At 50.9% G+C, this 13,672-nt stretch overlaps 1 protein-coding gene across 3 annotated transcripts in view; it reads left to right on the forward strand.

Annotated features, from left to right (window-relative positions):
• LOC125331000 (high density lipoprotein binding protein) overlaps window positions 1-12,373 on the forward strand; it is a 39,218-nt gene extending 26,845 nt beyond the window's left edge. For all 3 annotated transcript variants that reach the window (XM_048314811.1, XM_048314812.1, XM_048314814.1), the window contains exons 13-28: window positions 12-116; window positions 422-535; window positions 858-944; window positions 1,118-1,249; window positions 1,567-1,785; window positions 2,620-2,841; window positions 3,067-3,285; window positions 3,988-4,126; window positions 4,526-4,680; window positions 5,286-5,390; window positions 6,048-6,182; window positions 6,737-6,880; window positions 7,055-7,240; window positions 8,648-8,764; window positions 9,188-9,316; window positions 9,955-12,373. In XM_048314811.1, coding sequence (XP_048170768.1) covers window positions 12-116; window positions 422-535; window positions 858-944; window positions 1,118-1,249; window positions 1,567-1,785; window positions 2,620-2,841; window positions 3,067-3,285; window positions 3,988-4,126; window positions 4,526-4,680; window positions 5,286-5,390; window positions 6,048-6,182; window positions 6,737-6,880; window positions 7,055-7,240; window positions 8,648-8,764; window positions 9,188-9,316; window positions 9,955-10,041 — 2,295 coding nt within the window. In that variant the 3' untranslated portion in view covers window positions 10,042-12,373. The remainder of the gene's footprint in view (window positions 1-11; window positions 117-421; window positions 536-857; window positions 945-1,117; window positions 1,250-1,566; window positions 1,786-2,619; window positions 2,842-3,066; window positions 3,286-3,987; window positions 4,127-4,525; window positions 4,681-5,285; window positions 5,391-6,047; window positions 6,183-6,736; window positions 6,881-7,054; window positions 7,241-8,647; window positions 8,765-9,187; window positions 9,317-9,954) is intronic.
• The last annotated feature ends 1,299 nt before the right edge of the window (window positions 12,374-13,672 follow it).

Consider the following 13,672-nt stretch of genomic DNA (forward strand, 5'->3'; position numbering starts at 1 on the left):
GTTCTCCACAGGAAAATGAACGCACCAAGGACCTAATCATTGAGCAGAAATTCCACCGGACCATCATTGGGCAGAAGGGCGAGCGGATCCGGGAAATCCGGGAGAAATTCCCAGAGGTAAGGCTTTCTAGGAGATGAGGAATTCAGAGGGCATATTTCCTACATTGGTAATAGACGTATGGTCACTTAAGTCATAAATGTGTTGTCCCTGTAAGTGTGAGAAATATCTAACTGATTGATATGTGTCTGCTCATACATGTAATGTGTATGAGAAGATGGTTCTTCTGGCCAGAGACTGCTGATGTGGTTACCTGCTTCTGAATGGCAAAGGGGATGTGCAGGATCCCTCCAACCTTTGCACATGTCTGACGTGATAATTCTTGCATTTGTTTGAGTTGACTCTAAGTGACCATTTCCTGCAGGTTATCATCAACTTCCCAGACCCTGCACACAAGAGTGACATTGTCCAACTCAGAGGTCCCAAAAACGAGGTGGAGAAGTGCACCAAGTACATGCAAAAGATGGTGGCAGACCTGGTAAGGGAGACTTCTGTCTGCTGTTTTCTCTGTTCCATGCCTGGATAACCCTGGAATAGAGCAGACCTGTAGTGGCTAGGGCTGACACACCTCAAGATGAGGGAACTGTGGACATTGTTCTATCTGTATGGGGGCAGGCAGGTAATACCTGTTATTTAAGGGCTATAGGAGAAAGTGCATATCTTTGCTTATTCTTGGAAGTGTCCCATATAGAGAATTCCTTGGGTCTAAATCTGTTGTCAAAAGCTTGTTTATAGAGTTCCTGGGATGGGGCCTCACTTGCCAGGGTGGTGTAATCTTCAATTCTCCCTTTCTCTCTTAGGTTGAAAACAGCTTTTCTATTTCTGTTCCCATCTTCAAACAATTCCACAAGAACATCATAGGGAAAGGAGGTGCCAACATCAAGAAGGTGAGATCTCTTTCCTGTCTTCACTGCTCATTATGGTGACTGCCTGCAGCAAAATCTCATTCTCTGGTCTCCCCTGCTCATTGGTAATGTAAAATAAAACCTCCAAGGCCTTTTTTTCTGACACAGGACACCTCTCAAATGATTTTGCTGGGATGTTTTTTTTTTTGTGGCAGATCCGTGAAGAAAGCAACACCAAAATAGATCTCCCAGCTGAGAACAGCAACTCAGAGACAATTGTTATCACGGGCAAAAGAGCAAACTGTGAGGCTGCTCGCCACAGGATTTTGGCTATCCAAAAGGAACTGGTAAGTGAAACAACCGGCCTGTGGTGGATTAGGGACTTGAAAACATAAATATAGGAGTTATAGGAGATATAAATATAAAAGCACTTGTAGTGGGGTGTGGCAGGAGACAAATGTGGATGTCAGTCTGTTCTTGACTCTTCAACTGAAGTTTGTGGCTGCTCATGAGTTAGGAGTGGCCAGTCTCAATTCCCTCTGGTCAGGCATTTCTGACACTCAGCTCTGCAAAGCTCCTGGCAACATGGGAGTTAGAGGGCAAGAAGAGTCTGTGCAAACACATTGCTACAGCTTGACTAACATCCCGTACTGTCCTCACTTAGGCCAACATCACAGAAGTGGAGGTCTCTATTCCTTCCAAACTCCACAACTCCCTCATTGGCGCCAAAGGCCGCTTCATCCGCTCCATCATGGAGGAGTGTGGTGGAGTCCACATCCACTTCCCCACAGAGGGCTCTGGCAGTGACACTGTGACCATCAGGGGCCCAGCCCAGGATGTGGAGAAAGCCAAGAAACAGCTGCTACATCTGGCAGAGGAGAAGGTGAGCCTTGTCTTATGGGGGAAGGAGCAGGTTGGTTTGGCCAGCTGTTTCTTTTGAAGTGATTCCCTCTGTCTGCGTGGAAGCCTTTGGCATCAGTCAAACAAATCCTCTTTTGAGGATTTGGGTACAGTTTGGATGATTAAAAGAAAGCTATACTTCTATCCTTGTGACAATGAGTTCTTCACTCATGGGTAGTAGAACTGTCTGTAATGCATCTCTGCCCAGGCTGATGACATAATGAGAGTTAAGGCTCCCTGCATCTGTGGTTTGAATGCTCTTGGGTATCCACACTTCTCTGAAACAGTTTACTCTGCAGATCTCCTTTTTTCTTAATCTCTGAATTTTGGCTCCAGTCATCCATTTCACTGCATACATTCAGATTTGAGAGCTTTTGGTTACAAGACTTTGCTCTGAGTTGTGGCTGGCTGACTGACTGGTCATTTTAATAGCAAGCTTTCTCAGGTCAGCATGTGAACATGTTCTCCCTGGGAATTGGTTGGTTGCCTCTGGGGCCTGGCTTGCAGTAGTCAGTTAGCAAACGATTGTATTGCCTTTTGTGCTGTTCAGACCCTTCTCCTAGGGAAGTCTCTGTTCTTACTCTCATTGGTCATGCTGAGTGTACAGTTAGTTTTTTGGCCCTGAGAATATCTTTGGGGTAGTGCTTTTAATTTAAGACATTGTATACCTTTTTTACTTTCAATGGCACACTACACCTACCTTGCTTTTGCAGCGCTCTGCATGTAGGTGCACATAACATATCTACATGCTGACTGTTGGTGCTGATGGATATTTTGTATATATTGACATGTTCCGTGGGTCTCTGGCTCTTTTCAGCAAACAAAGAGTTATACTGTGGACCTCCGTGCAAAGCCAGAGTACCACAAATTCCTTATTGGTAAGGGTGGTGGCAACATCCGTAAGGTGCGAGACAACACAGGGGCCCGCATCATCTTCCCCACCTCTGAGGATAAAGATCAGGAACTGATAACTATCATGGGAACAGAGGAGGCTGTCAAAGAGGCACAGAAGGAGCTGGAGGCTCTCATCAAGAACTTGGTATGAACTTTTTCTACTTTCTTGCCTTTCACTGTGGCAAGGTATAACGAGTCAGTGTGGAGGACCTGCTTGTCCTAAAAATACTTGCTGCCCTGCCCTTCATGGGAGCTCAGGAAGATCCTTCCTTACCTTGGAGTGAGGTTGTAAGCTGATTGCTGTGGAGTACAGCCAGCTCATGCCTATCACCAGGACAGGCAGGGTTGACTAGCTGTTGTGTGTTGGCAGGATAACGTGGTTGAAGACTCCATGGTGGTTGACCCCAAGCACCACCGCCACTTTGTCATCCGTAGAGGACAAGTTCTGCGTGAGATTGCAGATGAATACGGTGGTGTGATGGTCAGCTTCCCGCGCTCCGGCACCCAGAGCGATAAAGTCACCCTCAAGGGAGCCAAGGACTGTGTGGAGGCAGCCAAGAAGCGCATCCAGGAGATCATTGAGGACCTGGTATGTTGTAGAAAAACTGTTTCTCCTGTATTGTGTTCCTTCAGCAGTGTCCTGCTTGAAACTGCTGTATGACCAAGCTTTTTGTGAACAAGTCCCATGGTAGTTCTTAGATCTGAACCTTTGCTGTCAGCGTACAAGGTCTGCAGACTTTAGATCCTGGCCTGGGGGTAGCAGCTGGCTCCAAAATGGCAGTGCTGTATGAATGAATTTCCTCCTCTGACCATCTTCCTCGTTTTTAGGGGTGGAAGTAGGAGACCACTCCTTGATGTGCATCTAGACATTAAAAGATCAGAGCCTTCTTGTGCCTCTCCATGTCTGGCCTTGGGCAGTGGTTGCTTTCAGGGGTTTCCTGCACTGTTAGTATTGGGTTTTGGAAGCAGTCAACTGTCAAACCTGTTCTCTTCCCTTCTTTCTTTATTTTTTTTCATTTCTTCTAATGCTTCCTCCTCCTCAGGGTAATAAAGAGTTTGAGCTTGGCTCTTGGAAGCCTTTAACATCCTGAGTTGAAGGCAGCCTTCTTTAAATCCTCTGCTCTTCTCTGAGAGAGAAACAATTCTAGGAAATTTTCAGTTCTTCCCCTGTCAGCCATTGTTATCTTTTTTGACCCCTCTCTGTCCGTTTTGGATTTCACCATGCACAAACATCCTGTCTCCTGGTGTGAAAGAGGCTGCATTGCAATAGAGCAACTCTGCTTTCCCACAGGAAGCTCAAGTGACAATCGAATGCACCATCCCACAAAAGTTCCACCGCTCCATTATGGGCCCCAAAGGATCCCGGATCCAGCAGATCACCCGGGACTTTGGCGTCCAGATCAAATTCCCTGACAGGGAGGAAAATCCAGGTATACCTATGGATGCACGTTCACATGGTAGCTGGGATGATCAAATGAGTGTAGTGTAGCCTACACTCTGCTCCAGTGGACATGTTTTACTTAAAATTTATGGAGAGAACTGATCCCTGGTGTTCCTGCAGTGTCCTTGAATCTGGGCCTAGCATCAGCCTTGCCCTCTTGGGAAGGGGACAGTTTCAGGAGGTCAAACCACAGACCTGGGTGTTGTGAACATGTTGTCACTGCAGAGTACAGGGAGAATGAGGACTTAGCCTGACAAAAATGGCTCTGTGGGCTTACTGAGATCTCTCTGAGTTCTCACTGATGGCTGAGCCTGAGGATCTGGAGGAGGGAGATGATGAGCAAGGAGGTGGCTCTATGTATTGAACACAAGACTTTCCATGTTTTCAGCCCCTGTTGCGGAGCCAGCTGTGCAGGAGAATGGTGAGGAAGGTGGGGAAGGCAAGGAGGGGAAGGACACAGATCCCAGCTCTCCGAAGAAGTGCGATATCATCATCATCTCTGGCCGCAGGGAGAAGTGTGAGGCAGCAAAGGAGGCACTGCAGGTGTGTGGCTTTCTCAGCCCCTTACCCTGTTAAAGTAGTGATGCTTGGACGTAATTTTTGGTGGGGTAGTAAAAGCTACTCAGTCCAGGTGTAATGCAAGTGGTCAGTGATGCTGGCTGTAGAGGGGGTCTGCACTGCTCGAGGGCAGCCCCTCTGCTCTGTGACTTAGCCTGACACCTTGAATTGTAGGGCCTGACCTTGCAATTGCTAGAGCTTGTAAGCAGCCCCAAGTTACTTGCCATAAAAGCATAACATGCTTGTTTTATGGAGCACAGCTGGGAAGAGGAGGAGTCTGATTGAGGCTGAGTCATTCCAGGTTCAGTAGACCTTGCCATGCTTCTGCAGTGATGTTTTCCAAGTCTCCAAAGGATATGAAAACAACCTGTTGCCCAGGTGGGGTTTCAGACGGCTTGTTTGGAAAGCGTGCTTTAACGTGCAACAGGTCATTTTGGTGTTCCCAGCTGTCCTCTCTTCCTGTCAAGTTTGTATCCTGACTACAAGGGAGTGTACCTCTGTTCAGCAATACGTTCTTTTGGGCAAGTATATGGCAAGATAGAAGACAGGAGAAGTCTTTCCACTGGTAAACCGTGCTCCATCCCCTGCAGGCTCTGGTTCCTGTCACCATTGAGGTGGAAGTTCCCTTTGATCTTCACCGTTACATCATAGGCCAGAAAGGAAGTGGAATCCGCAAAATGATGGATGAGTTTGAAGTAAGTTGTTGCCCTTCCTTCCATCTCCTCTGTCCTGGAGAATCTGTAAGTGACTGTGTTTGAGGTTTGGACAGTTACAGCATACTCAGGTCTGCCATGGAATCCAAGGCTCCATAATAGGAAAATGATCCCTGTGCGTTTTGGACCCTGGGTCCAAGGCTTGGCAGGTTTTGTGCTGAAGCTGTATGATCGGTGTTGATGTTGTGAGTGTTGCATGACTTGGCTGGTGTCTGCAGGGATTCCTCATCACTGTGAGAGTTGTTTTCCTCCTGGGCCCTGGGAAACAACTCTGTTGCGCCTACCCATTTGGGAGAATTCTCCAGACCCTCTGGGCCTGATGCAGGTTGGCTGCAGTCAGTGTTGTTGAACATATATTTGTTTCCTGGCCTCTCTAGGCTGTCACAGGGGCTGGAGAAACAGAGTTCTATGCAAAAACTATCTAGAAATGGTCCTAGGCAACTGACTCCAGGTGGCCCAGCTTGAGGATCTCCAGAGGTCTTTTACAACCTCTACCATTCTGTGGTTTGTAGGCTGCCTGGGTGGGAGCTGGTCGTGGTGTCAGGGGAGACCAGCGAGATGCCAGCCTGCAGTCAGAGGCATCACAAGTGATACAGAATGAGCAGTGATACAAAGTGATAATTGCTGCTTGTTACTCAGGTGAACATCCAGGTGCCTGCTCCTGAGCTGCAGTCAGATATCATCACCATCACTGGGCTGGCTACCAACCTGGACCGTGCCAAGGTCGGGCTCCTGGAAAGAGTGAAGGAACTGCAAGCTGAACAAGAGGATCGGGTAAGGCCTGTGCCTGTCTGTCTTTCTTCCAGCCAAACATGGCTTCAGCCTCTGGGCGCAGACTCCAGGAACCCCTCATCTTTTAGGAGCACCCTTAGCTGCTCTGTGGGTGTGGAATGCTCATAAATGGGTTACTCAAATTTGGTAGCTCATTTACCGTGAACTGACAGGACAGTTTGGGAATATAACTTTGGACTGTCCAGATCTCTCTCACACCTTCCTTCACATACCTTTGAGACACTGGTGGGTAGGAATCTCACTGTGCTGTGAGTCTCCCTGTACCTATCCTCACTGAATCCTTACCACAGCTCTGAATAATAGCTGAGGGATGAGTTGGGTGGTTGTTTGCTCTTTGTAGTTTCCCTCTGAACTTGATGAAGGCACAAGGCTCCAGCTTGTGCTTTCAAGGATGGGTGGCTTGGGTGCTCAAGCATGGCCTTGCAAAATCTGTTTCACGCATCTCAGAAGCTGGACGGAAATGCTGTGGCTTAAGTGGACATCACTGGAGCAGCCATGGTGTGTTCCCTGTTCTCACTCTGCTTCTCCTGTTCCAGGCCTTGCGAAGCTTCAAACTGACAGTCACTGTAGATCCCAAGTATCACCCTAAAATCATTGGGCGGAAGGGAGCAGTGATCACCCAGATACGCACAGAGCATGAGGTCAACATCCAGTTCCCCGACAAGGATGATGAAAGCCAGGTGAGAGATCAGACAGAGTGCAAAGAAAGCTAGTGGCTGTCTCTGAGCATCTTCTCGAGAGCTCCGAACTCTCTCCACTGCCTTTAGATAAGGTGGATGGTAAAGGGGATTAGCAGGGAGAAAGCTTGCTCAGCTGCTTATGAGCTTGGTCTCTCACACGTCCGTGTGCCCCAGGCCCAAGACCAGATCACCATCACTGGCTATGAGAAGAACGCCGAGGCTGCCCGGGATGCCATCATGAAGATCGTGGGCGAGCTGGAGCAGATGGTTTCCGAGGACGTGACTCTGGACCATCGTGTTCACGCACGCATCATTGGTGCACGTGGTAAAGCCATCCGCAAAATCATGGATGAGTTCAAGGTGAGCAGTGGGCCGATGCCACACAGGTCAGGCTGGGCCTGGGCAGCCACCTTCTCCTGGGTAAAGAGATTGGTGCTGAATGAGCTCACATCTTGTGGTTCTTGTGTCTTGTGCTTGTTGAGCACCTTCAGCTAGAACAGACATGAAAAAAAAGCCAGTGCTACCTTGCTCACCTTCAACTCCACCAGCACATGAGCAGCATCCCTGGCCCAGGGCACCTGGGGTGTCTGGACACCACAGCCAGACACCAGCTGAAGCATCCCCACACCACCTCAGCTCTGAGTCATGTTCCTCTGGGAGCCAGGCCAGGAGCTTTTCCTGTTTTGCTGGAATCCAGACAGAAGAGGAACCTGGGAATGCTTCCTTGGTGCTCTGGATTCGCCCTGCAAGCAGCACGAGCTCTGTCCTTCTCTGCAGCCCTTTGGTTGGGTTTCTTGCAGTCAGAGTCCCAGTTGATCTTGAGAGAGAGGCAGAGGTGTGTATGTCAGCTACTCTGATTTCTGGAAGTGGGCAGCCAGGCCTCTTGCTGGGATGCTCTGTGAGGAGGCTGTCCCCAGACCCCCCAGCTACTTGAGCTTAACTCAGAGAATTCCTCTGGATTTCCTCTAGGCCACTGTGGATCCCCTTGACTTTGGGAATCATGGCATATTCTCAGGGCTGTGGATGTGGCAAAGCCGGCTGGCTCTGGGAAGGTCAGGGACCTCTGCCCTGATAGCACATGGCATCAGCAGCAGGCTTTACTGCAGGGGCAGCAGTGAATGTGAATACAGAGGGATGGGATTTTGGAGACCTGCATCTTGGCTGGGCTCAGTTATTGAAACAAACTGTTTGCTTCCCAAATGAGCAGCCTTTGGGTTTGGTCCTGTCTTGTTTAGATTTCTGGCACCCATCTGGAAGGCAGGGTGTGAGAGAGCACAGTGCTTGTGCATGGGGTGCACTAGGCCAGCTCTATAAAGTGATTATTCTGTGGCAAGCACAGAAAGCTCATTGTTCTTCATGGTGATGGCTCAGTGGTGAAAATGCTTGCAGCAGTGTGAGGACAGTGTCTGGAAATGCAGCCCCTCTCCTGTCTCTGCTGCAGGAGCTGCCCAGAAATCAGCAAGCCTCTGGGAGTGAGAGCAGCAGGGGCTGCTGGAAGTTGGGTCCTTACTACAGACTGCTCTGCTTTCCTTCTCAGGAAACTGGGCAAGCTTTGGGGCCAGGTATATACCTGCTCACCCCTCAGGTATATACCTGTTCACCCCTCAGTGAGCAGCTCAGTCTGAGCTGTGGAGGTCCAAAAGAGACTGTTGGCTTCAGTGAGGGCATCAGTGAGAGTGATCTGTGATTCTAATGACAGGGCTCGCAGGGAGTCTCTGGCATTTCAGATGTGCAGGCATAAGTCTTGTGCTGTTCCTTGTGTTACAGGTGGATATTCGCTTTCCCCAGAGTGGGGCTCCTGACCCCAACTGTGTGACTGTGACAGGACTTCCTGAGAACGTGGAAGAAGCTATTGATCACATCCTGAACTTGGAGGAGGAATATGTAAGTGTTCAGCAAATCTGTGCCAGGGCTTAGCAAGAATTTCCCCTGCCACAGAGCTGGATGTCTGAACTATGTCCATGTGTTATTTTCTTCCACTGCATCAGAGAAATTGAGCCCTGTGCAGGTGGCTGTCAGTCTCCACTGCAGCTGTCCCTCAAACCAGCTGGACTGTCCCCTCTGTCCAGGAGAGGACAGTGAATGAGAATGCTTGGACACCCCAGGATGTGCATGTTCTTGCCTTGTAGTAGCTTGGACCAGTTAAAAGTTGTGGCCCTCAGACTAGTGCAGACACACTGTTTTTGGTCATTGTAGAACAGGCTGGTGAGCTTGAACAGGTTGCAGTGTGGTGAGATGGAGGGTGGACATTTTATACCAGTTTGAGGAGCTATCCAGATCCTCCCCTCACTGGTTGTGTCACTGCAGCTTGCAGATGTGGTGGACAACGAGGCAATGCAGGTGTACATGAAGCCCTCCTCACATGAAGAGTCCAAGGCCCCATCCAAGGGCTTTGTGGTGAGAGATGCCCCCTGGGCCACTGTCAACAACGAGAAGGTGAGTGCTGCTTGTGCTGCAGGCTGGGGGGCACAGAGTGTGGGGACACTTCTGTCTGTGCTGGGGACACAGAGCACTCTCCTTGGTGACAGAGCAAGCAGCTTTTTGCTGCTCTTTGTGGCCTGAGTACAGGCCTGGGCTCACCTGTCCATCTTTCAAAGCACTTTCCCAACCTCTTGTCCACTCTGGCTACACCACTGTGGAGCTGTTGGGGAATGGGGGATCCTTAACAGGAAGTGTCCTGCCGGGTTTTGTTACTTTTAGGGGTAGGGGTATGGCCTGGGATTTGAGACTCTTGCTGCAGCACAGAACTGGCTCAGTGTTTGCAACTCTGAGCTGGGACATGCGGCAGCTCATTCTCAGCTGCCCCAGTGCTGCTGCAGGGCTGGCCTGACCCTACTCCAGTGGCCCAGTTACTGAGCTGGGACCCTTTTCACTTTATCTGCACCCTCCTCAATGTCACCTCTAGATGGCTCGGCCCTCCACCCTGGACGGTCCTGGGACCACAGTGATCCTTTTTGTCCCTTCCCCATTGTCTCTCCTCCTGGGATATCAGCGATGGTGTTTAGCTCGGGGCCTCACCATGTAAGTTCGCAGCAGGGCAGGAGCTTAACTTGTTCCCTTTTTGTTTGCTCTAGGCCCCTGATATGAGCAGTTCTGAAGACTTCCCCAGCTTTGGGGCTCAAGTGGCCCCCAAGACTCTTCCCTGGGGACCCAAACGATAATGACCTGGAAGCAGAAACTCCTCCAGCCCGCTGACCTGACACTAACCTGCCACAAATACTTCCTGTCTGAAATCTGACCCAGCGGCTGGAGCACAAATCAATTGTCCCAAGAGGTCTCCTAATGGTGTCTGGAGTGCTAGATCCCATCCTGCTCCCCTCAGCTATCACCGTGTATAGGACCCACCCTCATCTCTTGATGGATATTCTTTCCTCCTTTGGAACAAGACTTCCACTCAGATTCAAACACTAAATGTGTGTGTTTTTGTTAGAAACTTCATAATTGACTCCAAGTGGCTAAGATTCGCAGCTTCCCAAGCGCTAGCAGAGCAATCTGCTCTCTTGAGCATGTCTGACTAGGCATTCTCGCCTTCATTAGGAGACCTCCTTTACTGTGGCTAGGAATCTACTTCCTGTCTCATGACCTCAGGAAATAAATTTCCTTGACTTTCTAAAGCCAAAACGTTTGCCCTCTTTCCTTTGTGTTTATCCCAGGCCTTACCTTACCTTTGTAGAGTGCAATCAACTTTTTTTCCTTTTAACTGCCAAAAATTCATTTAATGCTGATAGCTGACTGTGGGGAGAGCTTCAAATAATCTATAAGGGCAGAAACCTGCTTTTAAAAGAAACAAAACCTTCAATAGGCTGTAGAGACAACAGAGATGGAAGGGGCCAGAAAAACCATATGGCTACCCTGGTCAGGAAAACACCTGTGAGCGCAGCAAGCGCGCATCCCTGCGCCGCACCGAGCACAGCCCCAGCCTGCTCACTTGACCAGTCTTCCAGTGCTTGATGAGAGACCTCGCTCCTAGTTCCCTGCAGTCTCTTGTTCCCCCTTCCCAGCAGTGTGAGCAGGCAGGAGAAGCCAGCACGTGGCAGTGTGACCGGATGGGACAGGTTTGGCTCGGCCGAGGTCGCTGCAGTGACACGGCTCAGGAGCAGCTGGCGGGACGCACAGCCTGGAGACGCTGTAGCCCGCTGTGAGTGCTGCAGCAGCTCGGCACGAGCAGCAGTCACACCGTTCCTGTTGCCTTCTTTCTACCTCAGACATCAGTATGATGGGGGCCTCTCGATGGTTATGGTTTAGCAGCTACTCCAGCTGTCACCTGGGCAGCAATGGCAGAAGTGTGGAGGAGAAGCAAGAGGAGCCTTGTGTCTGCACAGCTGTGAGAGCTGCTCCAGAGGGAAGCAGAGCATGGAGATGCTGAGGCAGGCTGGGAATAATCTGCAGGGACTGCATGCTGAGCTAGCACAGGGCTTCACCCCAGGGCCATGGGTGCAGCTGTGCCGTAGCCCTGGGCTGCAGAGGTTGTGTGAGCCAGGCTTCTGCTCCGACAGCATTGGGGGGGTGATGTGTGTGCTGAGGCCTCCATTATGTGGTAGAGGGTGATCTGTACTTGAGGCTGCTTGCACCTGGGCCCTGCCACAGCTTGCTCAAAAGGGGGTTGTGTCCGAGCTCCTCCAGCCAGTAAGAGGAAAACTGCATCTTTATGGAGGGAGGTGTGTAGCGTGGGGTTTTTGAGTGCCCCCCACTTTCTGTATCAGTCCTACAGAGCTTGTAGTCTGAGCCATTCCTCTGTCCCAGCTGCTTCAGCTCTTGGACAAGCAGGAGGCCCTAGCCTCTCTTCTCTAGTGCTGCTGACAGAGCACAGCTGTGGCAGGCTGAGCCCAGCTGCCTTGCCTTTCCCTCTGTGGGGCAGGCCCAACATGCCGATGCTTTTCCTTCGTGCGCCAGCTCTTCTTGGCAGACACTGCTATGCAGAAGTCAAACCAAAACCTCACAGTGCTCTCCTTTAGTCTGAGAACCAAGTGAAACGGACCATGGCCTGTTGTGGAGTGCTTGGTTGCCCCTGAAGGACCAGCGTGGCCTTGCCTCCAGCACGGGAAAAGGGGAACTAGGGTGGTACCCTCCCATCTGCATCTGTCAGGAAATGGTTAATACCCTGTAGCTTAGGTCTGTCCTGCATCACCAAGCCTATCACCCCCTCCTCCTCTTTATGCCCCCGTGCCCTCACCAGTTGCACAGCAAGGCTTGAGTTACATCCAGGGCACCCACTGCCTTGGGCTTGTGCCCCACAGCCCAACCTTCCACTCTAAAGAAGGTCATGAAGTGATTGTACCTAGTACTGTCCCCCCACCACCCTCCTTCCGCAGCAGACTGTGGCATGTGTCCATTTCTTCTCTTTGACGTCTTCCATATTGTACGTTTCCATAGCAATGATCCCTTGGCCTTAACTTTGGAATTTGGAGACTATATGCAAACATGTAAAAAGGCTCATGAGTATGGATGACACTGGAATTTTATAAATTCTAAAATAAAACCTGAAACAGCTTGGAGTGTGGTGGATATTATTTCTGCTGATGGGGTGAGATCGAAGACAGTCCATGCTGGGCTGGGTTTAGCCAGGGCTGAGGACTTTCAAGTTTGCACACCTGAGCCTTTGCTGTGGCCATGCCCTTGATGGGGTGGGATTCACATGGCAAGTGGTGGGTCAAAGGAAGGGGGTGAGAGCAGCAGCAGAGGCTGCATGCTCCTTCTAGGGAAATACAAACCTGCTTGCCTCCAGGCAGCTGGTGCCAGGGATGCCGCTGGTATAAGGGAGGAGGGGGAGGCACCAGCCACGGTCCCTCTTGCTCAGTTACTCCGCAGCCAGAGCCTCTCGTCTGCCTTCTCAGCGCTCTGATTCCCTTCCTGCCAGGTCATGTATGCAGTAATACCAATGAGCTGGGACAGACACTCAGAGCCAGGCGTGTCCCTTCCCACCTTCAGCAACAGCCTTCCCCAAATGCCCAGGTGCCAGGCAGCCATGGAGGGCATGGCACACCTGCTGCTCACAGCTCCTCTGTCCTAGTACTGTGCCCTGGGCCGTACTCTGCCACGATAGTCAGCTGCTGGCGAGCTGCTCGGTTTCCCAGTTCCTGCCTGCAGCTGGATCTGTGACCCTGGCCTTGCTTCTTATCTCCTGTTTCTTCAATAGGACGTGAACCACAGAAACAGGGAGCTGGCACTTGTCCTAGCAGGAGCAGCCACAGCCTCTTCCAGGGCTACCTTCCTGCTTGCCAGTGCCTCAGTGTGGGCATAAAGCAAAAAGGGCTTTGGAGGAGGAGGGAGATGACCTGCTGCAGCCCACCTTGTTCTCAGCCAGAGCCTCTTTGGCCAGGTACTGTTCACGCTTCATCTTAACCTCCTCAGCCTCAGGAATGTCAGGTTCCAGCCATGCAGTCACACGTCCAATAATGAAATCCAAATGCTGGAAGTGGATGGGACGTGTGGGTTGGCTGTGGTGGCGAGTCCTTACCCCTGCCCCAGCAGCACATCCTTAGCCACCCAGCTGGGCTCAGCAGCTGGTACCTCAAAGGTGACGAAACCTGAGCGTACAGCCAGCAGCTGCCAGTGAGTCAGTCAGGCTGCCATCCTGGTCCCTGAATGCTCTGTATCTGTGGGAGCAAAGTGCAGCAGGTACTGACCGACCTTCCTGGCAGTTACTCCTGCTCCCAGCTGGGCATGCTGGAGCACAGCAGAACCAGCCCTCAGCCAGCTTCTGCTGGGACCTACGTCCCACAGGTCACCCGGCCCCGGGGGAATTTAATCTTCACAAAAGCACCTCCCTCCACAATGGTGGCAAGTGACCCT

The sequence above is a fragment of the Corvus hawaiiensis genome, chromosome 10 (genome assembly GCF_020740725.1).
Source record: "Corvus hawaiiensis isolate bCorHaw1 chromosome 10, bCorHaw1.pri.cur, whole genome shotgun sequence".
Classification (NCBI taxonomy): Eukaryota; Metazoa; Chordata; class Aves; order Passeriformes; family Corvidae; genus Corvus; species Corvus hawaiiensis.